This window comes from Oncorhynchus keta, chromosome 1 (assembly GCF_023373465.1).
Source record: "Oncorhynchus keta strain PuntledgeMale-10-30-2019 chromosome 1, Oket_V2, whole genome shotgun sequence".
NCBI lineage: Eukaryota > Metazoa > Chordata > Actinopteri > Salmoniformes > Salmonidae > Oncorhynchus > Oncorhynchus keta.
The window spans coordinates 6,348,588-6,376,100 of record NC_068421.1 but is presented as its reverse complement, the minus strand read 5'-3'; the positions used below and the strand labels follow the sequence as shown (position 1 = coordinate 6,376,100).

General features: G+C 42.6%; 1 protein-coding gene and 1 long non-coding RNA gene across 51 annotated transcripts in view; one reads left to right on the top strand and one right to left on the bottom strand.

Annotated features, from left to right (window-relative positions):
* Nucleotides 1–2,613: 2,613 nt before the first annotated feature.
* Nucleotides 2,614–5,145, top strand: LOC127909943 (uncharacterized). 50 transcript variants are annotated; one of them, XR_008074126.1, is made up of 9 exons: nt 2,614–3,207; nt 3,277–3,391; nt 3,538–3,683; nt 3,753–3,844; nt 3,883–4,066; nt 4,128–4,288; nt 4,350–4,395; nt 4,450–4,589; nt 4,636–5,145. It is a non-coding gene; the product is annotated as an uncharacterized LOC127909943 (long non-coding RNA). The 50 variants fall into 50 exon arrangements; XR_008074060.1 differs by lacking the exon at nt 4,450–4,589 and having other exon boundaries at nt 3,753–3,775; nt 3,998–4,066; nt 4,105–4,173; nt 4,220–4,395; XR_008074068.1 differs by lacking the exon at nt 4,450–4,589 and having other exon boundaries at nt 3,883–3,905; nt 3,998–4,173; nt 4,220–4,395.
* Nucleotides 5,146–10,170: 5,025 nt separating this feature from the next.
* Nucleotides 10,171–27,513, bottom strand: part of ryr1b (ryanodine receptor 1b (skeletal)) — a 301,559-nt gene continuing 284,216 nt past the window's right edge. Inside the window, exons 92-102 of the mRNA XM_052469270.1 lie at nt 23,628–23,933; nt 23,292–23,422; nt 22,280–22,456; nt 21,396–21,456; nt 16,164–16,310; nt 15,867–16,001; nt 13,229–13,385; nt 12,876–12,940; nt 11,313–11,413; nt 11,030–11,081; nt 10,171–10,811 (exon numbers count right to left, since the gene is read on the bottom strand). Of these exons, the coding sequence (XP_052325230.1) occupies nt 10,716–10,811; nt 11,030–11,081; nt 11,313–11,413; nt 12,876–12,940; nt 13,229–13,385; nt 15,867–16,001; nt 16,164–16,310; nt 21,396–21,456; nt 22,280–22,456; nt 23,292–23,422; nt 23,628–23,933 (1,428 nt within the window). The 3' untranslated portion in view covers nt 10,171–10,715. The remainder of the gene's footprint in view (nt 10,812–11,029; nt 11,082–11,312; nt 11,414–12,875; nt 12,941–13,228; nt 13,386–15,866; nt 16,002–16,163; nt 16,311–21,395; nt 21,457–22,279; nt 22,457–23,291; nt 23,423–23,627; nt 23,934–27,513) is intronic.

Here is a 27,513-nt window from a genome sequence, read left to right as displayed (position 1 = left end):
GGTCTACATCAGTTTGCTCTACAACAGTTTGGTCTACAACAGTTTGGTCTACAACAGTCTGGTCTACAACAGTTTGGAGGTCTACATCAGTCTGGTCTACATCAGTCTGGTCTACAACAGTTTGGTCTACTTCAGTTTGGTCTACAACAGTCTAGTCTACAACTGTCACGCCCTGACCTTAGTTAGCGGAACGGAACGGCGATACAGCGAAGATATGAAGGTACACGACTAGCACGGAAGCCAGAGAGGCAGCCCCAAGATTTTTTGGGGGGGTAGGAACACGAGGAGATTCGCTGGGTCAGGTAGTACCCAGTCCAGAGCGTCCGGCGACAGTACCCAGTCCAGAGCGTCCTGCCACAGTACCCAGTCCAGAGCATCAGGCGACAGTACCCAGTCCAGAGCGTCCTGCCACAGTACCCAGTCCAGAGCATCAGGCGACAGGACCCAGTCCAGAGCGTCCGGTGACAGTACCCAGTCCAGCGTGTCCGGTGACAGTACCCAGTCCAGAGCATCAGGTGACAGTACCCAGTCCAGAGCATCAGGTGACAGTACCCAGTCCAGCGCGTCCGGTGACAGTACCCAGTCCAGAGCATCAGGTGACAGTACCCAGTCCAGCGCGTCCGGTGACAGTACCCAGTCCAGAGCATCAGGTGACAGTACCCAGTCCAGAGCATCAGGTGACAGTCCCCAGTCCAGAGCGTCAGGCGGCAGTCCCCAGTCCAGAGCGTCAGGCGGCAGTACCCAGTCCAGAGCGTCCGGCGACAGTACCCAGTCCAGCGCGTCCGGTGACAGTACCCAGTCCAGAGCGTCCGGAGACAGTACCCAGTCCAGAGCATCAGGCGACAGTACCCAGTCCAGCGCGTCCGGTGACAGTACCCAGTCCAGAGCATCAGGCGACAGTACCCAGTCCAGAGCGTCCGGCGACAGTACCCAGTCCAGAGCGTCCGGTGACAGTACCCAGTCCAGAGCGTCCGGCGACAGTACCCAGTCCAGAGCTTCTGGCGACAGTACCCAGTCCAGAGCATCAGGCGACAGTACCCAGTCCAGCGCGTCCGGCGACAGTTCCCAGTCCAGAGCGTCCGGCGACAGTACCCAGTCCAGAGCATCCGGAGACAGTACCCAGTCCAGAGCGTCCGGAGACAGTTCACAGACCGGGACCTCCAACGACGGTCCCCAGTCCAGAACATCCGGCGATGATCCACGCAGCGAAGGTCCCCAGCCCAGGGCCTACGGGTTCTGCAGTCCAGAGCATCCGACGATGATCCACGGGTCAGTGATACAAGAGCGGACTCAGTGTAAAGTAGGGGGGTGGCGTCCAGAACCAGAGCCGCCACAGAGGTTAGATACCCACCCAGACCCTCCCATATAGGTTTAGGTTTGCACCTTTTGGGGGGGAGGAGGTACTGTCACGCCCTGACCTTGGTTATCTTTGTTTTCTTTATTATTTTGGTTAGGTATGACGAGGGTGGTAAGTGTGTTTTTTCGTCCTGTCTAGGGTTTTTTGTTTTGGTTTGTCTAGGTAAATGTAAGTCTATGGTAGCCTGAATTGGTTCCCAATCAGAGACAGCTGTTTATCGATGTCTCTGATTGGGGATCCTATTTAGGTTGCCATTTTCCATTTTGGTTTTGTGTGTTATTGTCTATGTGTTGTTGCCTGTCAGCACTCGTGTCTTATAGCTTCACGATCGTTTTGTTAGTTTGTTTAGTGTTCTTCGTGTAAATGAAGAATAATGTATTCTTGTCACGCTCTGCCTTGGTCTCCTTGTTACGACGAACGTGACAACAACAGTCTGGAGGTCTACAACAGTCTGGAGGTCTACAACAGTCTGGAGGTCTACACCAGTCTGGTTTACACCAGTCTGGAGGTCTACAACAGTCTGGAGGTCTACACCAGTCTGGTTTACACCAGTCTGGAGGTCTACAACAGTCTGGAGGTCTACACCAGTCTGGAGGTCTACACCAGTCTGGAGGTCTACACCAGTCTGGAGGTCTACACCAGTCTGGAGGCCTACACCAGTCTGGAGGCCTACACCAGTCTGGAGGTCTACAACAGTCTGGAGGTTTACAACAGTCTGGAGGTCTACACCAGTCTGGAGGTCTACAACAGTCTGGAGGTCTACACCAGTCTGGAGGTCTACACCAGTCTGGAGGTCTACAACAGTCTGGAGGTCTACAACAGTCTGGAGGTCTACAACAGTCTGGAGGTCTACAACAGTCTGGAGGTCTACACCAGTCCGGAGGTCTACAACAGTCTGGAGGTCTACACCAGAGGTCTATAGAAAGGCAATGACACAACCTCCTGCTATCACGTCAATGGGATCAGAGCTGCTATGGAGATGTCAGACTTCCTGCAGTATTGATCGTGGGCTATAACGATACTGTACGTATCCTGTGTTAGTGGAACATGGGTGTGTCCAGTGACGTTTTATGAGTTGTTGTAATTGTTTCATCATGTAATTGCGTTATTTATTGAAGATAAACCTCTGCCAAAACAGTGTTAGCAAAACTCGTGTTAGCAAATACTCAACCCTGACACTTATAGTGCAATAGGAACCCCATGGAGTATTGCCAATGCCTCATGGTCAGGGTTGGCGTCAATTCAGAATGGAAACCCGAATTCCACTTCCTCATTTTCTTAATTGGAAAACATTGAAGAGAATTGAAATGTGAATTTCAGTGTACTTCCTGAATTTAAATGGAATTGACCTCAATCCTGCTCTAGGTTGGATTTACCTTTGCGTCAGATAGTTGACAAGAAGTAAAAAAAGACCTCATAAGTATCTCCCCTTCCTTTATCTTCTCTGTCTCATCTGCGTTGAGCTAGAAGGAGAACCTGCACTATAACCTCATTAGACGGGTGGGGGAGGGAGTGCTGATGTTAGCCATTAGAATCATGAATGGAATAACAGATGAATGATTGATAATAGTTAATCATTAATATAACCTAAACATAGGTCTCCCTTCTTAAAGAGAACACACCCCTGATACACACACAACTCACACAACACACACACACACACACACACACACACACACACACACACACACACACACACACACACACACACACACACACACACACACACACACACACACGCACAAAACGAGGAAGGATTTGCCAATTCTCTTAAAATAATCTGTTTGATTTATTAATCTTGTATTGAAACACAGGATTCAGTCAGGCAACAACATTCTAATAGTCAACAGGTCAACATTCTAATAGTCAACAGATCAACATTCCAATAGTCAACAAGTCAACATTCTAATAGTCAACAGGTCAACATTCTAATAGTCAACAGATCAACATTCCAATGGTCAACAGATCAACATTCCAATGGTCAACAGGTCAACATTCTAATAGTCAACAGGTCAACATTCTAATAGTCAACAGGTCAACATTCCAATGGTCAACAAGTCAACATTCTAATAGTCAACAAGTCAACATTCCAATAGTCAACAGGCCAACATTCCAATGGTCAACAAGTCAACATTCTAATAGTCAACAGATCAACAGGTCAACATTCCAATAGTCAACAGGTCAACATTCCAATGGTCAACAAGTCAACATTCTAATAGTCAACAGATCAACAGGTCAACATTCCAATGGTCAACAGGTCAACACTCTAATAGTCAACAGGTCAACACTCTAATAGTCAACAGGTCAACACTCTAATAGTCAACAGGTCCACATTCTAATAGTCAACAAGTCAACATTCTAATAGTCAACAGGTCAACATTCCAATGGTCAACAGGTCAACATTCTAATAGTCAACAAGTCAACATTCCAATGGTCAACAAGTCAACATTCTAATAGTCAACAGGTCAACATTCCAATGGTCAACAAGTCAACATTCTAATAGTCAACATTCTAATAGTCAACAGGTCAACATTCCAATGGTCAACAGGTCAACATTCCAATGGTCAACAAGTCAACATTCTAATAGTCAACAGGTCAACATTCTAATAGTCAACAGATCAACATTCTAATAGTCAACAGGTCAACATTCTAATAGTCAACAGGTCAACATTCCAATGGTCAACAGGTCAACATTCTAATAGTCAACAGGTCAACATTCCAATGGTCAACATTCTAATAGTCAACAGGTCAACATTCTAATAGTCAACAGGTCAACATTCTAATAGTCAACAGATCAACATTCTAATAGTCAACAGGTCAACATTCTAATAGTCAACAGATCAACATTCTAATAGTCAACAGGTCAACATTCTAATAGTCAACAGGTCAACATTCCAATGGTCAACAGGTCAACATTCTAATAGTCAACAGGTCAACATTCCAATGGTCAACATTCTAATAGTCAACAGGTCAACATTCTAATAGTCAACAGGTCAACATTCTAATAGTCAACAGGTCAACATTCTAATAGTCAACAGGTCAACACTCTAATAGTCAATAGATCAACAGGTCAACATTCTAATAGTCAACAGGTCAACATTCTAATAGTCAACAGGTCAACATTCCAATGATCAACAGGTCAACATTCCAATGGTCAACAGGTCAACATTTTAATAGTCAATAGGAGTCAACATTCTAATAGTCAACAGGTCAACATTCTAATAGTCAACAGGTCAACATTCTAATAGTCAACCGGTCAACATTCTAATAGTCAACAGGTCAACATTCTAATAGTCAACAGGTCAACACTCTAATAGTCAATAGATCAACAGGTCAACATTCTAATAGTCAACAGGTCAACATTCTAATAGTCAACAGGAGTCAACAGGTCAACACTTATAGTCAACAGGTCAACACTCTTATAGTCAACAGGTCAACACTCTTATAGTCAACAGGTCAACACTTATAGTCAACAGGTCAATACTCTTATAGTCAACAGGTCAACACTCTTATAGTCAACAGGTCAACACTTATAGTCAACAGGTCAATACTCTTATAGTCAACAGGTCAACACACACACCACTGTGGTAACACACTCCAGGAGTCACATCTCCTCCTAACACAGTACAAGTTAGTCAGGACATTACTCAACATGGAGAGAGTGTGTATGAGTTAGCCTGTGTGTGTGAGATGGTGTGTAATGTTTCTGTCTGGTTTCTTATTCTAGACCAGTCTGACATCACACGTGAGGTTTTACTTCCAGAGAAAAATTAAATAATATGCACATATTCCCCCAAAAAAAAAAAAAAACAAACATGATATTCTAACCTGGCAGAAGAAAAAACACAAAAGCTTTTTCGGTTATCTTTGACTGCAAACTGGCTACAGTGTTAATCTCTGTTCGGTTATCTTCTGACTGCAAACTGGCTACAGTGTTAATCTCTGTTCGGTTATCTTCTGACTGCAAACTGGCTACAGTGTTAATCTCTGTTCGGTTATCTTTGACTGCAAACTGGCTACAGTGTTAATCTCTGTTCGGTTATCTTCTGACTGCAAACTGGCTACAGTGTTAATCTCTGTTCAGTTATCTTCTGACTGCAAACTGGCTACAGTGTTAATCTCTGTTCAGTTATCTTCTGACTGCAAACTGGCTACAGTGTTAATCTCTGTTCGGTTATCTTCTGACTGCAAACTGGCTACAGTGTTAATCTCTGTTCAGTTATCTTCTGACTGCAAACTGGCTACAGTGTTAATCTCTGTTCAGTTATCTTCTGACTGCAAACTGGCTACAGTGTTAATCTCTGTTTGGTTATCTTCTGACTGCAAACTGGCTACAGTGTTAATCTCTGTTCGGTTATCTTCTGACGGCAAACTGGCTACAGTGTTAATCTCTGTTCGGTTATCTTCTGACTGCAAACTGGCTACAGTGTTAATCTCTGTTCGGTTATCTTCTGACTGCAAACTGGCTACAGTGTTAATCTCTGTTCTGACTGCAAACCGGCTACAGTGTTAATCTCTGTTCGGTTATCTTCTGACTGCAAACTGGCTACAGTGTTAATCTCTGTTCTGACTGCAAACCGGCTACAGTGTTAATCTCTGTTCGGTTATCTTCTGACTGCAAACTGGCTACAGTGTTAATCTCTGTTCAGTTATCTTCTGACTGCAAACTGGCTACAGTGTTCGTCTCCGTTTTAAACCTTCATCATAACAGGTAGAGTATCATATTATTCACCGTGAACAAAGTAGCGGAGAAGGCCTTAAATAAAACAATACATTTATGTTATTTATTTGATGTTAACGTGTAATTTGTTAGTCCGGCCCTTCTGAGTAGCGCTGTCCTTAGCGCACTACGGCCAACATATAGAGTAGACATGAATAAATAGAATAATGACCTTTCATTGACTTAGCCCTGTTACCTGTGTGCATTAAGATGGTATAGAACACGAGTCAGCCCAGCGTCAATACGACGGGCTATAAGACCTGTCTCTAGGAGAGTTGTCTCTAGGAGAGTTGTCTCTAGGAGAGTTGTCTCTAGGAGAGTTGTCTAGGAGAGATGTCTTTAGGAGAGATGTCTTTAGGAGAGATGTCTTTAGGAGAGTTGTCTAGGAGAGATGTCTTTAGGAGAGATGTCTAGGAGAGTTGTCTAGGAGAGATGTCTTTAGGAGAGATGTCTAGGAGAGATGTCTTTAGGAGAGATGTCTCTAGGAGAGTTGTCTAGGAGAGATGTCTTTAGGAGAGATGTCTTTAGGAGAGATGTCTTTAGGAGAGATGTCTTTAGGAGAGATGTCTTTAGGAGAGATGTCTAGGAGAGATGTCTTTAGGAGAGATGTCTCTAGGAGAGTTGTCTCTAGGAGAGTTGTCTAGGAGAGATGTCTTTAGGAGAGATGTCTTTAGGAGAGATGTCTTTAGGAGAGATGTCTTTAGGAGAGATGTCTCTAGGAGAGTTGTCTAGGAGAGATGTCTTTAGGAGAGATGTCTTTAGGAGAGATGTCTTTAGGAGAGATGTCTTTAGGAGAGATGTCTTTAGGAGAGATGTCTTTAGGAGAGATGTCTAGGAGAGATGTCTTTAGGAGAGTTGTCTAGGAGAGATGTCTTTAGGAGAGATGTCTAGGAGAGATGTCTTTAGGAGAGATGTCTTTAGGAGAGATGTCTCTAGGAGAGATGTCTTTAGGAGAGATGTCTAGGAGAGATGTCTTTAGGAGAGTTGTCTAGGAGAGATGTCTTTAGGAGAGATGTCTTTAGGAGAGATGTCTCTAGGAGAGATGTCTTTAGGAGAGATGTCTAGGAGAGATGTCTTTAGAAGAGATGTCTTTAGGAGAGATGTCTAGGAGAGATGTCTTTAGAAGAGATGTCTTTAGGAGAGTTGTCTAGGAGAGATGTCTTTAGAAGAGATGTCTTTAGGAGAGATGTCTTTAGGAGAGATGTCTTTAGGAGAGATGTCCTTAGGAGAGATGTCTTTAGGAGAGATGTCTTTAGGAGAGATGTCTTTAGGAAAGATGTCTTTAGGAGAGATGTCTTTAGGAGAGATGTCCTTAGGAGAGATGTCTTTAGGAGAGATGTCCTTAGGAGAGATGTCTTTAGGAGAGATGTCTTTAGGAGAGATGTCTTTAGGAGAGATGTCCTTAGGAGAGATGTCTTTAGGAGAGATGTCTTTAGGAGAGATGTCTTTAGGAGAGATGTCTTTAGGAGAGATGTCTCTAGGAGAGTTGTCTAGGAGAGATGTCTTTAGAAGAGATGTCTTTAGGAGAGATGTCTTTAGGAGAGATGTCTTTAGGAGAGATGTCTTTAGGAGAGATGTCTTTAGGAGAGATGTCTTTAGGAGAGATGTCCTTAGGAGAGATGTCTTTAGGAGAGATGTCTTTAGGAGAGATGTCTTTAGGAGAGATGTCCTTAGGAGAGATGTCTTTAGGAGAGATGTCTTTAGGAGAGATGTCTTTAGGAGAGATGTCTTTAGGAGAGATGTCTCTAGGAGAGTTGTCTAGGAGAGATGTCTTTAGAAGAGATGTCTTTAGGAGAGATGTCTTTAGGAGAGATGTCTTTAGGAGAGATGTCCTTAGGAGAGATGTCTTTAGGAGAGATGTCTTTAGGAGAGATGTCTTTAGGAGAGATGTCTTTAGGAGAGATGTCCTTAGGAGAGATGTCTTTAGGAGAGATGTCTTTAGGAGAGATGTCTTTAGGAGAGATGTCTCTAGGAGAGTTGTCTAGGAGAGATGTCTTTAGAAGAGATGTCTTTAGGAGAGATGTCTTTAGGAGAGATGTCTTTAGGAGAGATGTCCTTAGGAGAGATGTCTTTAGGAGAGATGTCTTTAGGAGAGATGTCTTTAGGAGAGATGTCCTTAGGAGAGATGTCTTTAGGAGAGATGTCCTTAGGAGAGATGTCTTTAGGAGAGTTGTCTAGAAGAGATGTCTTTAGGAGAGTTGTCTAGGAGAGATGTCTTTAGGAGAGATGTCTTTAGGAGAGATGTCTCTAAGAGAGATGTCTTTAGGAGAGTTGTCTAGGAGAGATGTCTTTAGGAGAGATGTCTTTAGGAGAGATGTCTAGGAGAGATGTCTTTAGGAGAGATGTCTTTAGGAGAGATGTCTAGGAGAGATGTCTTTAGGAGAGTTGTCTTTAGGAGAGATGTCTTTAGGAGAGATGTTTTTAGGAGAGATGTCTTTAGGAGAGATGTCTTTAGGAGAGATGTTTTTAGAAGAGATGTCTAGAAGAGATGTCTCTAGGAGAGATGTCTTTAGGAGAGATGTCTTTAGGAGAGATGTCTCTAGGAGAGATGTCTTTAGGAGAGTTGTCTTTAGGAGAGATGTCTAGGAGAGTTGTCTAGAAGAGAGATCTTTAGGAGAGTTGTCTTTAGGAGAGATGTCTAGAAGAGATATCTCTAGGAGAGATGTCTCTAGGAGAGATATCTTTAGGAGAGATGTCTTTAGGAGAGATGCCTTTAGGAGAGATGTCTCTAGGAGAGATGTCTTGAGGAGCAATGTCTCTAGGAGAGATGTCTTTAGGAGAGATGTCTTTAGGAAAGATGTCTAGGAGAGATGTCTAGGAGAGATGTCTTTGGGAGAGATGTCTTTAGGAGAGATGTCTTTAGGAGAGATGTCTCTAGGAGAGATGTCTTTAGGAGAGATGTCTCTAGGAGAGATGTCTTTAGGATAGATGTCTAGGAGAGATGTCTAGGAGAGATGTCTTTAGGAGAGATGTCTTTAGAAGGGATGTCTCTAGGAGAGATGTCTCTAGGAGAGATGTCTTTAGGAGAGATGTCTCTAGGAGAGATGTCTCTAGGAGAGATGTCTTTAGGAGAGATGTCTAGGAGAGATGTCTTTAGGAGAGATGTCTTTAGGAGAGATGTCTTTAGGAGAGATGTCTTTAGGAGAGTTGTCTCTAGGAGAGATGTCTAGGAGAGATGTCTTTAGGAGAGATGTCTTTAGAAGAGATGTCTTTAGGAGAGATGTCTCTAGGAGAGTTGTCGTTAGGAGAGATGTCTTTAGGAGAGATGTCTCTAGGAGAGTTGTCTTTAGTAGAGATGTCTAGGAGAGATGTCTTTAGGAGAGTTGTCTTTGGTAGAGATGTCTAGGAGAGATGTCTTTAGGAGAGATGTCTTTAGGAGAGATGTCTTTAGGAGAGTTGTCTTTAGGAGAGATGTCTTTAGGAGAGATGTCTAGGAGAGATGTCTCAAGGAGAGTTGTCTTTAGGAGAGATCTCTAGCAGAGATGTCTTTAGGAGTGGTCTGTGGTAGCCAATAGGAACACTGTGTGGTCTGTGGTAGCCAATAGGAACACTGTGTGGTCTGTGGTAGCCAATAGGAACACTGTGTGGTCTGTGGTAGCCAATAGAAACTCTGTGTGGTCTGTGATAACCAATAAGAACACTGTGTGGTCTGTGATAACCAATAAGAACACTGTGTGGTCTGTGATAGCCAATAGGAACACTGTGTGGTCTGTGATAACCAATAAGAACACTGTGTGGTCTGTGATAGCCAATAGGAACACTGTGCCGTACGTGTCAGCCACTAGGATCTCTACGTCAGATCACACAGGTCACAGACAGGAAGGGACACATCGTAAGAGTGCAAAAACAGGGTTTGTCTAAAGTCATCATATTGTCCTGTAAGGATCAGACAACCTGCCTCTGACCTGTTTACTCCAGAGTGACTGCTAATGGCCAGATCAACATCAGTTATAAAATCTCTAGAGAGAGAAAAAAGAGAGTGAGGAGAGACCTGGGGTGTGTGACTGCTCCCTAGTGGACAGAAGAGGCACTGCTATGAAATGCTCTCACCCTCACTGATCATTATCAAGCAGTGGGAGAAATACACCAACAATTACAGAAATAGCTCATTTAAAGGCATACACAAAAATCAAGACATTCTTTTACACGAGGACATTTATACTAATACAATCTCAAACAAGAGCGATTATAATAATATGAAGGAAAAGAGCACTACTTAAGACATTAAAGCACGTTTGTTTACCATGAGAGTTAGGCACTATGCTGTATTCAGCTCTACAGAAACACACACTGACAGAGAGGCAGCGCTGTGTGTGTGTGTATGTGTGTGTGTGTGTTTGAATTCAGTCAAGACAGCATATCTATATTTCACACAGAAAAAGGCCATGAAGTGTATTTACAGGGTTAAAAGCCCTTGGGACTCTTCATCTCCTCTGATCATGTCATCTTATTCAGTCTATCAGAATATTGCTGCAGGCGTGTCAAGACAGGAGATCACAGAGAAATATGACACAGGAGCAACCCTTCAAACCCACATCTATTCCCTAATACCTTCTAATACCTTCTATATTTCCTTAACTTTCTCCTTCTCTCTCTCTCCCTCTCTCTCTCCCACCCAGACAGACAGGATTTATCCCACTAGGCCAGCTGATCCTCATACGTCTTCCTGAAACAGTCTCCAGCAGGGAAGAAGTCCCAGCATCTCTCTTGATACATCTTCCACACATACGACTCCTGTTGTAGGGAGAGAGAGAAAGAGAGAGAGGGAGTGAGGGAGGGAGAGGAGGCCAGGGAGCGAGTGAGGGAGAGGAGGACAGGGAGGGAGTGAGGGAGAGGAGGACAGGGAGGGAAAAAAGGAAGATGATAAATGGAGACAGGAAGTGTTTACAGACAGACAGACAGACAGACAGACAGACAGACAGACAGACAGACAGACAGACAGACAGACAGACCTGTCCTGTGTGCTCCGTTTCATCTTTATTGATTAGGTACATCAGGAAGAACCTGCAGGGAGAGGAGAGGAGAGGAGAGGAGAGGAGAGGAGAGGAGAGGAGAGGAGAGGAGAGGATAGGAGAGGAGAGGATAGAGAGAGGAGAGGGAGAGGAGAGGGAGAGGAGAGAGAGGAGAGGAGAGGAGAGGAGAGGAGAGGAGAGGAGAGGAGAGGAGGCGGGTGTCAGAATGTGACACGAGTCTGAATGAGTAGGCTCTTCTTCACACATAGGTACTGTAACTTACATATAGTTGGCTAAGTTATGCTCTTCCAAGGTGTGCGTTTCGAAGCCATGAGGAGTTGTATCAAAGTAGTCGCTACCGATACCACAGATGAAGCACTGCGTCTGTAGGAGGAAGAATCGGTTTAATAAAGAAATTATGAATAAAATAGTTCAATGTTTTCCCCTCATGCTGACAACCATTAGTCCAATCTCCTACAGTACTAGCACACTGTCCAGCCATCTGTCCCTACAGCTGATCGTACCAGCCATCTGTTCTAACATCTGATCGTACCAGCCATCTGTTCCTACAGCTGATCGTACCAGCCATCTGTTCTAACATCTGATAGTACCAGCCATCTGTTCTAACATCTGATCGTACCAGCCATCTGTTCTAACATCTGATCGTACCAGCCATCTGTTCTAACATCTGATCGTACCAGCCATCTGTTCCTACAGCTGATCGTACCAGCCATCTGTTCTAACATCTGATCGTACCAGCCATCTGTTCTAACATCTGATCGTACCAGCCATCTGTTCTAACATCTGATCGTACCAGCCATCTGTTCCTACAGCTGATCGTACCAGCCATCTGTTCTAACATCTGATCGTACCAGCCATCTGTTCTAACATCTGATCGTACCAGCCATCTGTTCCTACAGCTGATCGTACCAGCCATCTGTTCTAACATCTGATCGTACCAGCCATCTGTTCTAACATCTGATCGTACCAGCCATCTGTTCTAACATCTGATCGTACCAGCCATCTGTTCCTACAGCTGATCGTACCAGCCATCTGTTCTAACATCTGATCGTACCAGCCATCTGTTCCTACATCTGATCGTACCAGCCATCTGTTCTAACATCTGATCGTACCAGCCATCTGTTCCTACAGCTGATCGTACCAGCCATCTGTTCTAACATCTGATCGTACCAGCCATCTGTTCTAACATCTGATCGTACCAGCCATCTGTTCCTACAGCTGATCGTACCAGCCATCTGTTCTAACATCTGATCGTACCAGCCATCTGTTCTAACATCTGATCGTACCAGCCATCTGTTCTAACATCTGATCGTACCAGCCATCTGTTCTAACATCTGATCGTACCAGCCATCTGTTCTAACATCTGATCGTACCAGCCATCTGTTCTAACATCTGATCGTACCAGCCATCTGTTCTAACATTTGATCGTACCAGCCATCTGTTCTAACATCTGATCGTACCAGCCATCTGTTCTAACATCTGATCGTACCAGCCATCTGTTCTAACATCTGATAGTACCAGCCATCTATTCTAACATCTGATAGTACCAGCCATCTATTCTAACATCTGATCGTACCAGCCATCTGTTCTAACATCTGATCGTACCAGCCATCTATTCTAACATCTGATAGTACCAGCCATCTGTTCTAACATCTGATCGTACCAGCCATCTGTTCCTACATCTGATCGTACCAGCCATCTGTTCTAACATCTGATCGTACCAGCCATCTGTTCTAACATCTGATCATACCAGCCATCTGTTCTAACATCTGATCGTACCAGCCATCTATTCTAACATCTGATCGTACCAGCCATGTGATCTTACCTCCATGTTCTCTCTGACCTGCTCCTGTTGGTCTCTCAGCTCGCCAAATGCATCAATGATCAGACCTGCAACACACACACACACACACACACACACATCAGATCAATAAAACACATAGGTCCAGAACAGTGCAACCGAACATGATGTAGTCCGCTGGTGGTATCGGAATAGGACACTTTACCAAAGGTACACATTTTTAAATCATTCCCGTTAGAGGATTCCCAGTTGGAAGAATCCTTCTCTGCTTACTCCTTCCTTATTCCGAGAATCCTCCAACGGGGGAAAAGGTTTTTCCAGAATGACGCAACGCTTTATTTATATTTGGAGACGGAGAAGTGGAAATGGATGAATACCCTGGATGATAGCCAGCAGGATGACGATTACGAAGAAGAAGAAGGTGATGTCGAAGACGACACGGTAGAGCTCGTACTCATCGCCCGCCGGGTCCTCGATCTCGTCTCCTATACCCCCGCCGGCACGCACACCCACGTACATGTGGAACAGGTAACACTGACAGACAGAGAGAGGGAGGTAGAAAGAAGGCGGTGGAGGGAGGGAGGGGTGGAGGGAGGGAGGGGGGGAGGGAGGGAGGGAGGGAGGGGTGGGGGGAGGGAGGGAGGGAGGGGTGGAGGGAGGGAGGGGGGGGGGGGAGGGAGGGAGGGAGGGAGGGAGGGAGGGTGGGGGGGGGGGGAGGGAGGGAGGGAGGGAGGGAGGGGTGGGGGGGGGAGGGGGAGGGAGGGGTGGAGGGAGGGAGGGGTGGGGGGAGGGAGGGAGGGAGGGGTGGGGGGGGAGGGAGGGAGGGAGGGGTGGAGGGAGGGAGGGGTGGGGGGGGAGGGAGGGAGAAGGCGGTGGAGGGAGGGAAGGAGGGGTGGGGGAGGGAGGGGTGGGGGAGGGAGGGGGGGGGGGAAGGAGGGGTGGGGGAGGGAGGGGGGTGGAGGGAGGGGTGGGGAGGAGGGGGTGAGGGAGGGAGGGAGAAGGCGGTGGAGGGAGGGAAGGAGGGGTGGGGGAGGGGAGGGGTGGGGGGAGTGAGGGAGAAGGCGGTGGAGGGAGGGGTGGGGGAGGGAGGGAGGGGTGGGGGGAGGGAGGGAGAAGGCGGTGGAGGGAGGGAAGGAGGGGGGGGGGAGGGAGGGGTGGGGGAGGGAGGGGTGGGGGGAAGGAGGGAGGGAGGGAGGGAGGGAGGGAGGGGGAGGGAGGGAGGGAGGGAGGGAGGGAGAAAGAAGGTGGTGGAGGGAGGAAGGGAGGGAGGGAGGTTGAAAGAAGGCAGTGGAGGGAGGGAGGGAGGGAGGGAGGGAGGGAGGGAGGGAGGGAGGGAGGGAGGGAGGGAGGGAGGGAGGGAGGGAGGGAGGGAGAAAGAAGGTGGTGGAGGGAGGGAGGGAGGGAGGGAGGGAGGGAGGGGAGAAAGAAGGTGGTGGAGGGAGGGAGGGAGGGAGGGAGGAAGGGAGGGAGGGAGGGAGGTTGAAAGAAGGTGGTGGAGGGAGGGAGGGAGGGAGGGAGGGGTGGGGGGGGAGTGAGGGGAAGGCGGTGGGAGGGAGGGGTGGATGGAGGGAGGGGGGGGGGAGGGAGGGAGGGAGGGAGGGAGGGAGGGAGGGAGGGGAGGGAGGGAGAAAGAAGGTGGTGGAGGGGAGGAAGGGAGGGAGGGAGGTTGAAAGAAGGCAGTGGAGGGAGGGAGGGAGGGAGGGAGGGAGGGAGGGAGGGAGAAAGAAGGTGGTGGAGGGAGGGAGGGAGGGAGGGAGGGAGGGAGGGAGGGAGGGAGAAAGAAGGTGGTGGAGGGAGGGAGGGAGGGAGGGAGGGAGGGAGGAAGGGAGGGAGGGAGGGAGGTTGAAAGAAGGTGGTGGAGGGAGGGAGGGAGGGAGGGGGAGGGAGGGAGGGAGGGAGGGAGGGAGGGAGGGAGGGAGGGAGGGAGGGAGGGGGAGAAAGAAGGTGGTGGAGGGAGGAAGGGAGGGAGGGAGGGAGAAAGAAGGTGGTGGAGGGAGGAAGGGAGGGAGGGAGGGAGAAAGAAGGTGGTGGAGGGAGGAAGGGAGGGAGGGAGGGAGAAAGAAGGTGGTGGAGGGAGGAAGGGAGGGAGGGAGGTTGAAAGAAGGCAGTGGAGGGAGGGAGGTTGAAAGAAGGTGGTGGAGGGAGGGAGGGAGGGAGGGAGGGAGGGAGGGAGGGAGGGAGGGAGGGAGGGAGGGAGGGAGGGAGGGAGAAAGAAGGCGGTGGAGGGAGGAAGGGAGGGAGGGAGGGAGAAAGAAGGTGGTGGAGGGAGGGAGGTTGAAAGAAGGTGGTGGAGGGAGGGAGGGAGGTTGAAAGAAGGCAGTGGAGGGAGGGAGGTTGAAAGAAAGCAGTGGAGGGAGGGAGTTTGAAAGAAGGTGGTGGAGGGAGGAAGGGAGGGAGGGAGGTTGAAAGAAGGCAGTGGAGGGAGGGAGGTTGAAAGAAGGTGGTGGAGGGAGGAAGGGAGGGAGGTTGAAAGAAGGTGGTGGAGGGAGGAAGGGAGGGAGGGAGGTTGAAAGAAGGCAGTGGAGGGAGGGAGGTTGAAAGAAGGTGGTGGAGGGAGGAAGGGAGGGAGGTTGAAAGAAGGTGGTGGAGGGAGGGAGGGAGGGAGGGAGGTAGAAAGAAGGTGGTGGAGGGAGGGAGGGAGGGAGGGAGGGAGAAAGAAGGTGGTGGAGGGAGGGAGGGAGGGAGGGAGGTTGAAAGAAGGCAGTGGAGGGAGGGAGGTTGAAAGAAGGTGGTGGAGGGAGGAAGGGAGGGAGGTTGAAAGAAGGTGGTGGAGGGAGGGAGGGAGGGAGGTAGAAAGAAGGTGGTGGAGGGAGGAAGGGAGGGAGGGAGGGAGAAAGAAGGTGGTGGAGGGAGGGAGGGAGGGAGGTAGAAAGAAGGTGGTGGAGGGAGGGAGGTTGAAAGTCAGTAACTCACACATTAAAAAAAAAAACGTTGCGCCACTCGGGAGCCCATAACGTTTGGAGTACGATAGTTTCAGGCAATATCACCAGTAAAGATACAGGAGATTTGACTCACGGTCATCATGTCATCACACTTCATGTCCGGTTCATCCTCGTCCTCGCTCATGTTGTAGAACTTCCTGAAGAAGTTAAAAGCCACGACGGTGTAAAGATACACCACCACAGCCAGTAGACCCACAGTCATCATCAGCTACAGAAGGAGAGAGAGATATCGGGAGGAGGAGGAGGAGGCACGACAGTTAGATCTAGTTTATATATTCACACTCATTGGGTTCTGATGGGAGAAAATACATTTGACCGGGCGGGTCGAGCACACAGCCATGCAATCTCCATAGACTAAACATGTGGGTACCTGTTTGCCGTTGTGTGTGACGGAGGAGAGGATGGTGCGCAAATCTTTGACACCAACGGCGATGTCCATCAAGTGACAGGCGAAGAAGAAGTTGTTGAAGTGGCCCAGCAGAGACATGACCATGTACCAGACTAGATAGAGGAACGTCTAGAAGAAGGTGCAATATCAGTATTAGAGTTGCAAAGCTACCGGTACTTTACCAAAGTTACTGGAATCTTCAGTAATGTTGGTAATTAACAGACAATCTATGGTAATCTATCATTACTTTGGTAATTTATACTTGAATAACTTTAAAAAAAAACATATTCACATAAATTATTATTTTTTTTATATCCGAGTTCATATTGTCCATGAGTTTCTAGTAGATAGACCATATGGTTCAAGAGAAAATAGCCTAATTAATTTTTAAAAAGCATCTTAATCAACAATGGCATTATTGTCACCCCCTGGTCGTAATATATTGTGTTTGTCTTCATTTATTTGGTCAGGCCAGGGTGTGACATGGGTTTATTGTGGTGTGTTTTGTCTTGGGGTTTTGTGGGGTGTTGGGTGTGTGGCTTAGTGGGGTTATCTAGCAAAGTCTATGGCTGTCTGGAGTGGTTCTCAATCAGAGGCAGGTGTTTATCGTTGTCTCTGATTGGGAACCATATTTAGGCAGCCATATTCTTTGAGTGTTTTGTGGGTGATTGTTCCTGTCTTTGTGTTTGCACCAAATAGGGCTGGTTCGGTTTTCACATTTCATTATTTTTGTAGTTTCTGCATGTATAGTGTTTCATTCATTAAAATATATCATGAATCATCATCACGCTGCATTTTGGTCCGATCCTTGTTCCACCTCTTCGTCAGAGGAGGAGATAGAAGAGAGCCGTTACAATTATTTTTAATTGCCTCTACAACTCTTCCAACTCTTGAATTTTTTTTTCCACAACTGCCACCAGTTTGATGCAGAGACAAAACAATACATACTGACATAGTAAAATAAATAAAATAAATGTCATGTGACTTGTTTCAGAATACTAGGCGTATGTCGCACGTCTTCACAGGAGAAACATTTGAGTGTAAACTTTTTTTAATTGATCAAGATGCGTTTTTTGGGGCAGAAATGCTTTCTGGAACATGTGAAATTTAATCTGCCTTAATAACAAACATTTATGCCATCTGTAAATATAAATACAATGATTAAATGACGAGCATAGCTGGTTTAGCCTCAGAAAAGCCAGCAACCTTCGCACTACCCATGATTGGCTGAGATAATGAGTGGGCTGGACATAACGAGAGATGAGTTCGGTCTGCCATGTAGCACACTTCTGATTGGCTGAGATAAGGAGTGGGCTGGACATAACGAGAGATGAGTTCGGTCTGCCATGTAGGACACTTCTGATTGGCTGAGATAATGAGTGGGCTGGACATAACGAGAGATGAGTTCGGTCTGCCATGTAGCACACTTCTGATTGGCTGAGATAATGAGTGGGCTGGACATAACGAGAGATGAGTTCGGTCTGCCATGTAGCACACTTCTGATTGGCTGAGATAATGAGTGGGCTGGACATAACGAGAGATGAGTTCGGTCTGCCATGTAGCACACTTCTGATTGGCTGAGATAATGAGTGGGCTGGACATAACGAGAGATGAGTTCGGTCTGCCATGTTGCACACTTCTGATTGGCTGAGATAATGTGTATAATGAGCTGGTCAGTATGTGTCGGTAATCCTTTCTAAGCATGTCTTTTTTTGAAAGATATCACGTAATAGAACTGCATGAGTGTTGCTCTCCACTCTCTAGAGGACCGAGTTTTGAAATAAGTGGAATTAGAAAGCTAAGGAGATAGAGAAGATTCTGGCGTTTGATTGCAAATATGCAGGAGTCAAAAAGAGGCGGAGAAGCATCCATCCATGTATAAAGTTAAGATAGTCTAGCTAGCTACATTTTCAGATATTACATGTTTCTAATTTTGTCAGAAAGTAATGTTCATTTCAAGTTAAAGTGTACCGATAGCTAGCTAACTAACGTTAGCCGGCTGGCTCGCTAGCTAACGTTACGTGTATGATCTGTGTAGTTATTATTTGTATCTCAGAGCCGTTTGCCTTGATAGCTATAGCCTAATGTTAGCTAGCTAACATTGAACCTGGTTGGTTAGCTATCTGCTGATTCATGCAGTAACGTCATGAGTTGGGATTATGGTTAACTGTTTAGCTAGCTAACGTTACGTGTTTGATCTGTGTACTAATAGTTTTCGTATCTCAGATCCATTAGCATTGCTAGTTACAGCCTGATGTTCGCTAGCTACCTGCAGAGTAGTAATGTCATGAGTTGGGATTACGGTTAATTGTTTAGCTAGCTAGCTACATGTCTAAACAAAAGACTCCAGTATGCAAGTAACTATTTCAATAGACTGTTAATGATGTCACTGTGACAACTGTCGAAAGACGCAGCTGGTAAATTCGCTTTTTGTGACCCTCAGGTAGCCATAGTAACCCTCAGGTAGCCATAGTAACCCTCAGGTAGCCATAGTTACCCTAATAACTGATTAATTGTCAAACGCTCAACACCCGTTGAATATGGACGGTGTCAGTAAACGTCGGGCAAAAAAAACAACATAATTCAATTGTTGCCAGCAGCACAGTTACAGTCACCAACACTCTAGATAACATAAGAACAGCCCAACCAGCTCTGCTAGGACGAGTAAAACGGTCAGAGTGAGCAGTTCTCTCATTTATGTCTGGAAATAGCTAGCAAGCTGGCTAACGTTAGCCAGTTAGCTTGAGTGCTTGACTGCTGTTGTTATGTCAGAAAACGCTCAGATCAACCTTGGCCACATCATCCAGTGTGCGCACTGAACGCTCCGAGAGCAAAATGCTGAGTTTACGAACGGACAATCTGACAACTCTCTGAGTTTACGAACGGACAATCTGACAACTCTCTGAGTTTACGAACGGACAATCTGACAACTCTCTGAGTTTACGAACGGACAATCTGACAACTCTCTGAGTTTACGAACGGACAATCTGACAACTCTCTGAGTTTACGAACGGACAATCTGACAACTCGCTGAGTTTACGAACGGACAATCTGACAACTCGCTGAGTTACGAACGCCCAGAGCACACTCTGAGCACACACTGGCACTCCAGATTAAATTTACGAACACACCCGGACAATCTGACAACAGCCTCTGAGTCTTGAAATCTTTGGTTGACAATCTGACCAACTCTCTGTTTAGCACAATGGCCTCACATGTGAATCCTTAAAGAGATGGGTGGGGCTAAAGCTCTAAGAGGGTGTGAACGATGCTGAATGGGTTAAGGCTTAAGAGGGTGGACAATCTGACATGGGTGGGGCTAAAGTTTAGGGGGTGTGAACGATGCTGAATGGGCACACTCTGAGCACGGTGCACTGGCACTCCAGATTAAATGCTGAATGGGTGGAACAACCCGTAAGAGGGTATGAAATGCTGAAGCGGGGCTTTAGTCTTGAAATCTTTGGGTGGGGCTAAACTAGAGGGTGTGAACTGCTGTGGGCGGGCTTAAGAGGTGCTTAGCACATGGCCTCACATGCTGAAGCCTTAAAGAAATGCTGAATGGGCGGGGCTAAGGCTTAAGAGGGTGTGAACGATGCTGAATGGGTGTAGACAAAGAAGAGCTCTTTACTAGATACCAAAACATTCAAGGGACATTTTCTCAAAGTGAGGTCACAAGTTTATCAACTTTCAAAGCAGAATTACTTTCCCATTGTTCCTCAACTGTAGTGTATGATATACCATTGTCTAGCTCTGAATCTCTACTTTTATCTAATGTAAGAAACACAATTTTCAAATTTTGCTACATAAGACCAAATCAAGCCGGTCGGTCACATATAAAATATATTTAATGCTTAAACCCTACCAAAAATGGCCACTAGATGTCTTGTGACAGATTATATCAAATCCTTGAAAGATACCAAAATTCTGGCAGTTTACTGTTAACCTTGTGTGAGGGGGGGCAGTATTTTCATTTTTGGAGGGAAAAAAACGTTCCAGTAGTAAACAGGATATTTTGTCAGGACACGATGCTAGAATATGCATATAATTGACAGCTTAGGATAGAAAACACTCTAAAGTTTCCAAAACTGTATTTTTTTTTGTCTGCGAGTATAACAGAACTGATGTTGCAGGCGAAAGCCTGAGAAAAATCCAATCCGGAAGTGCCTCATGTTTTGAAAGCTCTGCGTTCCAATGCGTCCCTATTGAGCAGTGAATGGGCTATCAACCAGATTACTCTTTCTCCGTATTCCCGGAGGTGTCTACAGCATTGTGACATTTTTTTTACGCATTTATGCTGAAGAATATCCGTAGGCGGCTACATTGCGCAAGTGGTCACCTGATGCTCCCAGAGAGATTCTCGTGTAAAATACAGAGGTAGCCATTACTCCAATCGGTCCTACTGAAAAACTAATTGTCCCGATGGATATATTTTCGAATAGATATTTGAAAAACACCTTGAGGATTGATTATAAACAACGTTTGCCATGTTTCTGTCGATATAATGGAGCTAATTTTGAATATTTTTCGCCGTTATCGTGACTGCAATTTCCGGGCGATTTCTCAGCCAAACGTGAAGACCAAACGGAGCTATTTCGCCTACAAAAATAATATTTTGGGAAAAAAGGAACATTTGCTATCTAACTGGGTGTCTCGTGAGTGAAAACATCCGAAGCTCATCAAAGGTAAATTATTTAATTTGATTGCTTTTCTGATTTCCGTGACCAAGTTACCTGCTGTTAGCTGGACAAAATGCTATACTAGGCTATCGATAAACTTACACAAATGCTTGTCTAGCTTTGGCTGTAAAGCATATTTTGAAAATCTGAGATGACAGGGTGATTAACAAAAGGCTAAGCTGTGTCTCAATATATTTCACTTGTGTTTTTCATGAATAGGAGTATTTTCTAGTAACATTTATGTTCGTTGCATTATGCTAATTAGTGTCAAATGATGACAATGGTCCTGTTCACGGGATGGGGTGTCACTAGAGGTTAAACTTCAAAAGTTTCCAGTAATATACAACCATTTACAACCATAATCAGTATCATAGGATCAGTACTACTACAGCAATACTGCAGTACTACAGTAATACTACTATAACAATACTACAGAGAGAGAAATGGCCAAGTACCACACTAGATACAGGAATGTCTAGAAAACTCCACATTCACTGGACTTGTTACAATACTACAGCATGGTCCAGTATTGACTTACGTTGTCAGTGAAGACCACCCCGAACTTCCAAATCTGATATTTGATATCAATGGAGATAATCCTATGGAGAAAACAACATGTTTACTTCCCAGCAAACACACAACTACCAAACACACAACTACCAAACACGCAAACACACAACTACCAAACACGCAAACACACAACTACCAAACACACAACTACCAGACACACAACTACCAAACACACAACTACCAGACACACAACTACCAAACACACAACTACCAAACACACAACTACCAGACACACAACTACCAAACACACAACTACCAAACACACAACTACCAAACACACAACTACCAGACACACAACTACCAAACACACAACTACCAGACACACAACTACCAAACACACAACTACCAAACACACAACTACCAAACACACAACTACCAGACACACAACTACCAAACACACAACTACCAAACACACAACTACCAGACACACAACTACCAAACACACAACTACCAGACACACAACTACCAAACACACAACTACCAAACACAAACACAGACACACTACCAAACACACAACTACCAGACACACAACTACCAGACACACAACTACCAAAACACACAACTACCAGACACACAACTACCAAACACACAACTACCAAAAACACACATAACTACCACCAAACAAACACAACTACCAAACACCAAACAAACACAACTACCACACTACCAAACACACAACTACCACATAACTACCTCACAAAGCTGTCTCGATGTTGACTTCAGATTGTGCCATCTTACAAGTTGTACCAGTTGTATGTGCTTGTACATTGCTTGTTTGTTGTGCAAGTGATTTACTAGTGAATTTGTACAATGTACTGTATGCTTTCTGCAGATCAGTGGGGGTTTACGTACCAGCTTAACATGCCACTTTCTGGTTCGGGTTTCTTCTCTTGTGTCATGGCGCTGACGTCCAGAGAGGCCAGGTCCATCCCAAGCAGCTCTGCGATCCTCTCCCTACCGTATATGTCCCCGTACTTAGCAAGCACCTTTGTCTTCACAAACTTGTCCCAGTAGTTGTTAGGGAATGACCTGTTTGGAAAAGATACATACTTTGAGAGAAATGTCAGGGTTGGAAGATGGGTGTATCAATGCTATCTGTTTATTCATTTTTATATTCTCATTGAATCTAAAAAAAGAGATGGGTGGTGTTTTTTTTTCTTTTTTTTACAATCACAAATAAAATAGGTATTAGAGGACAGCCTTGTCTGGTTCCACCTTAAATCACTAACCGATGTAACAATGAGTACGGTCACATGCACACAATAGTCAGAGACATTTAATAGTTTGATTTTAATTTAGGAAGAATGACTTCCTGTTTACATGTGATAAATAAAAATGAATAAAAATACAAATTTTACCATGTTATTTTTGGGAAACCTATTTGGTTCTGGGTTTGGACATATCACGTTTTTACGTGAAAACTAATTCTAAGATGCGTACTGTACTTTTTCTGAACTCCTCTTCATTCAACGCATAAGATGAAGGCTTGCACTGCTAATGAGTAGATCAAATACACCGCTGGAATTCTGATGAACCTGTTTACATGTTATTAATAATTCAAACCTATTTACATGTTATTAATAATTCGAACCTATTTACATGTTATTAATAATTTGAAAGATTTCTCAGAAAAAAAACAACGGTTTTAATTTTCGTATGCTTACTTCAACAATGACCTTACACACCGATTAGGATAAGCAGAGTAAAGTGTTTACATGACTAATGCCATACTCGGCTACTGCCATAATCAGTTTAATATTGGTTTATTAGTGTGCATGTTAACATACTCAGTGTCTTTCACCTGACTAGATAACTGATCCAAGGGTTAGGATTTAAGTCAGATTCGGGGTTAGAAGAGTCTTACGGGGTGTTAAGCACCAGTCGGTCCCACTGTCCCTTGATGTCATCGTCTTCTGGTTGCTCGGTGACATACAGACCATCAAACTCCAGCTTCCTCGCCAACTCCTTTTCCCTCTTAAAGATGACCAGAGGAACCTGAAGGAAGACACACACAATCAGTAGCTGCTTCTCCCGTGTGTGTGTGTGTGTGTGTGTGTGTGTGTGTGTGTGTGTGTGTGTGTGTGTGTGTGTGTGTGTGTGTGTGTGTGTGTGTGTGTGTGTGTGTGTGTGTGTGTGTGTGTGTGTGTGTGTGTGTGTGTGTGTGTGTGTGTGTGTGGTGTGTGTGTGTAGAACCCTGTACCTTGAGGCAGTTGTATCCAATGATACAGAGGAAAGCGATGACAGTGTGTATGATGGCCAGCATGGACAAACAGGGCTGCATGTAGCCTGTACTCTCCTCCAAGTAGAAAAAAAATGGTCCTTCCTCCTCATCATCATCATCGCCGCCGTCATCATCACCGCCGTCGTCAAATGGATCAATCCCAGAACCACCCTCATCCACAGCTCCGGAACCCTCGAACAACCCAGAACCCTCGAACAGGGCGGAGCCCTCAAACAGGGCGGAGCCCTCAATGTCTTCTGACCCCTCCTCTACATCATATCCAACCTTGTAAAACAGGAAGATTAGGTGAGTATAATATCATGTTATTACATATTATATTATTATATATTCTATATTCCACACTATATTCTATTATTCTATATTCTATTATTCTATATTTTTTTATTCTATATTATATTATTCTATATTATATTATTCTATATTATATTATTATACATTATATTCTATTATTCTATATTATATTATTATATATTATATTATTATATATTATATTATTATATATTATATTATTATACATTATATTATATTATTCTATATTCTATTATTATACATTATATTATATTATTCTATATTATATTATTCTATTATTCTATATTATATTATTCTATATTATATTATTCTATATTATATTATTCTATATTATATTATTATACATTATATTCTATTATTCTATATTCTATTATTCTATAATATATTATTGTTCATTATATTATTCATTATATTATTCTATATTATATCATATTATTCTATATTATATTATTCTATATTATATTATTCTATATTATATCATATTATTCTATATTATATCATATTATTCTATATTCTATTATTCCATATTATATTATTATATTATTGTTCATTATATTATTAATTATATTATTCTATATTCTATTATTCTATATTCTATTATTCTCTATTGTATCATATTATTCCATATTATATTACTATACATTATATTATATTATTGTATATTATATCATATATATTATTTTATTCTATATTATATTATTATATCATATATATTATTGTATTATATATTATATTATATCATATATATTATTTTATTATATATTATATTATTATATATTATTTTATTTTATTATATATTATATTATATATTATATATTATTTTATTATATTCTATTATTCTATATTCTATTATTCTCTATTGTATCATATTATTCCATATTATATTACTATACATTATATTATATTATTGTATATTATATCATATATATTATTGTATTATATATTATTATATCATATATATTATTTTATTCTATATTATATTATTATATCATATATATTATTTTATTATAGTATTATATTATTATATTATATATTATATTATATATATTATATTATTATATTATTATATCATATATATTATATATATATATATATATATTTTATTATATATTATATTATTACATTGTGTAATTATATTATTACTATTATATTATTACTATTATATTACTATTATTATATCATATATATTATTTAATATATATTATATTATTATATCATATATTAATATAAATTAAATTATATTATTCTATATTGTATTATTATACATTATATTATATTATTCTAGATTATATCATTCTATAATCTATATCCTATTGTTCTATATTATATATAAATATTATATTCATTCATTATATTCATTCTATATTATATTATTCTATATAGTATCATTCTATATTCTATTATTCTATTACTCTATATTATATTCATTCTATATTATATTATTCTACATGATACGCTATCACAATGTTCTATATTGTATGTACATGTTATTATATTATTCTAAACTAAACTTATTCTACACTATATTATACATTATTATAGTATTCTATATTATATTCTACATTATTATATTATTCTACACTATATTATGTTATTCTATATTATATGTTATTATATTATAGTATTCTACACTATAGTATACATTATTATAGTATTCTACACTATATTATACGTTATTATATTATTCTACACTATATTATGTTATTCTATATTATATGTTATTATATTATAGCATTCTACACTATATTATACATTATTATAGTATTCTACACTATATTATACATTATTATAGTATTCTATATTATATTATTCTACACTATATTATACATTATTATAGTATTCTATATTATATTATTCCACACTATATTATACATTATTATAGTATTCTATATTATATTACTCTACACTATATTATACATTATTATAGTATTCTATATTATATTACTCTACACTATATTATACATTATTATATTATTCTACACTATATTATACATTATTATAGTATTATATATTATATTATTCTACACTATATTATACATTATTATAGTTTTCTACAATATGTTATATTATTCTATATTATACATTATTATAGTATTCTATATTATATTATTCCACACTATATTATACATTATTATAGTATTCTACACTATATTATACATTATTATAGTTTTCTACATTATGTTATATTGTTCTATATTATACATTATTATAGTATTCTATATTATATTATTCTACACTATATTATACATTTGTATAGTATTCTATATTATATTATTCTACACTATATTATACATTATTATAGTATTCTATATTATATTATTCTACACTATATTATACATTATTATAGTATTCTATATTATATTATTCTACACTATATTATACATTATTATAGTATTCTATATTATATTATTCTACACTATATTATACATTATTATAGTATTCTACAATATGTTATATTATTCTATATTATACGTTATTATATTATTCTATATTCTATACTATATTATGTTATACGTTATTATATTATATATTACATTATTCTATACATTATAATATATTTACATTTTTTTTACCTTTATTTAACTAGGCAAGTCAGTTAAGAACAAATTCTTATTTACAATGATGGCCTAGGAACAGTGGGTTAACTGCCTTGTTTAGGGGCAGACGGACAGATTTTTACTTTGTCAACTCGGGGGATTCGATCTTGCAACCCGGATACTAGTCCAACGCTCTAACCACTAGGCTACCTGCCGCCTCTACCCTCTAACCACTAGGCTACCATACCGCCTCTACCCTCTAACCACTAGGCTACCCTGCCACCTCTACACTCTAACCACTAGGCTACCCTGCCACCTCTACACTCTAACCACTAGGCTACCCTGCTGCCTCTACCCTCTAACCACTAGGCTACCATAACGCCTCTACCCTCTAACCACTAGGCTACCCTGCCACCTCTACACTCTAACCACTAGGCTACCCTGCTGCCTCTACACTCTAACCACTAGGCTACCCTGCCGCCGCTACACTCTAACCACTAGGCTACCCTGCCGCCCCTACGCTAACCACTAGGCTACCTGCCTCCTCTACACTCTAACCACTAGGCTACCCTACCACCTCTACACTCTAACCACTAGGCTACCCTGCCACCTCTACACTCTAACCACTAGGCTACCCTGCCCCCTCTACACTCTAACCACTAGGCTACCCTGCCGCCCCTACACTAACCACTAGACTACCCTGCCACCTCTACACTCTAACCACTAGGCTACCCTGCCGCCTCTACACTCTAACCACTAGGCTACCCTGCCGCCGCTACACTCTAACCACTAGGTTACCTACCACCTCTACACTCTAACCACTAGGCTACCCTGCCGCCCCTACACTCTAACCACTAGGTTACCTACCTCCTCTACACTCTAACCACTAGGCTACCCTACCGCCTCTACACTCTAACCACTAGGTTACCTACCACCTCTACACTCTAACCACTAGGTTACCTACCACCTCTACACTCTAACCACTAGGTTACCTACCA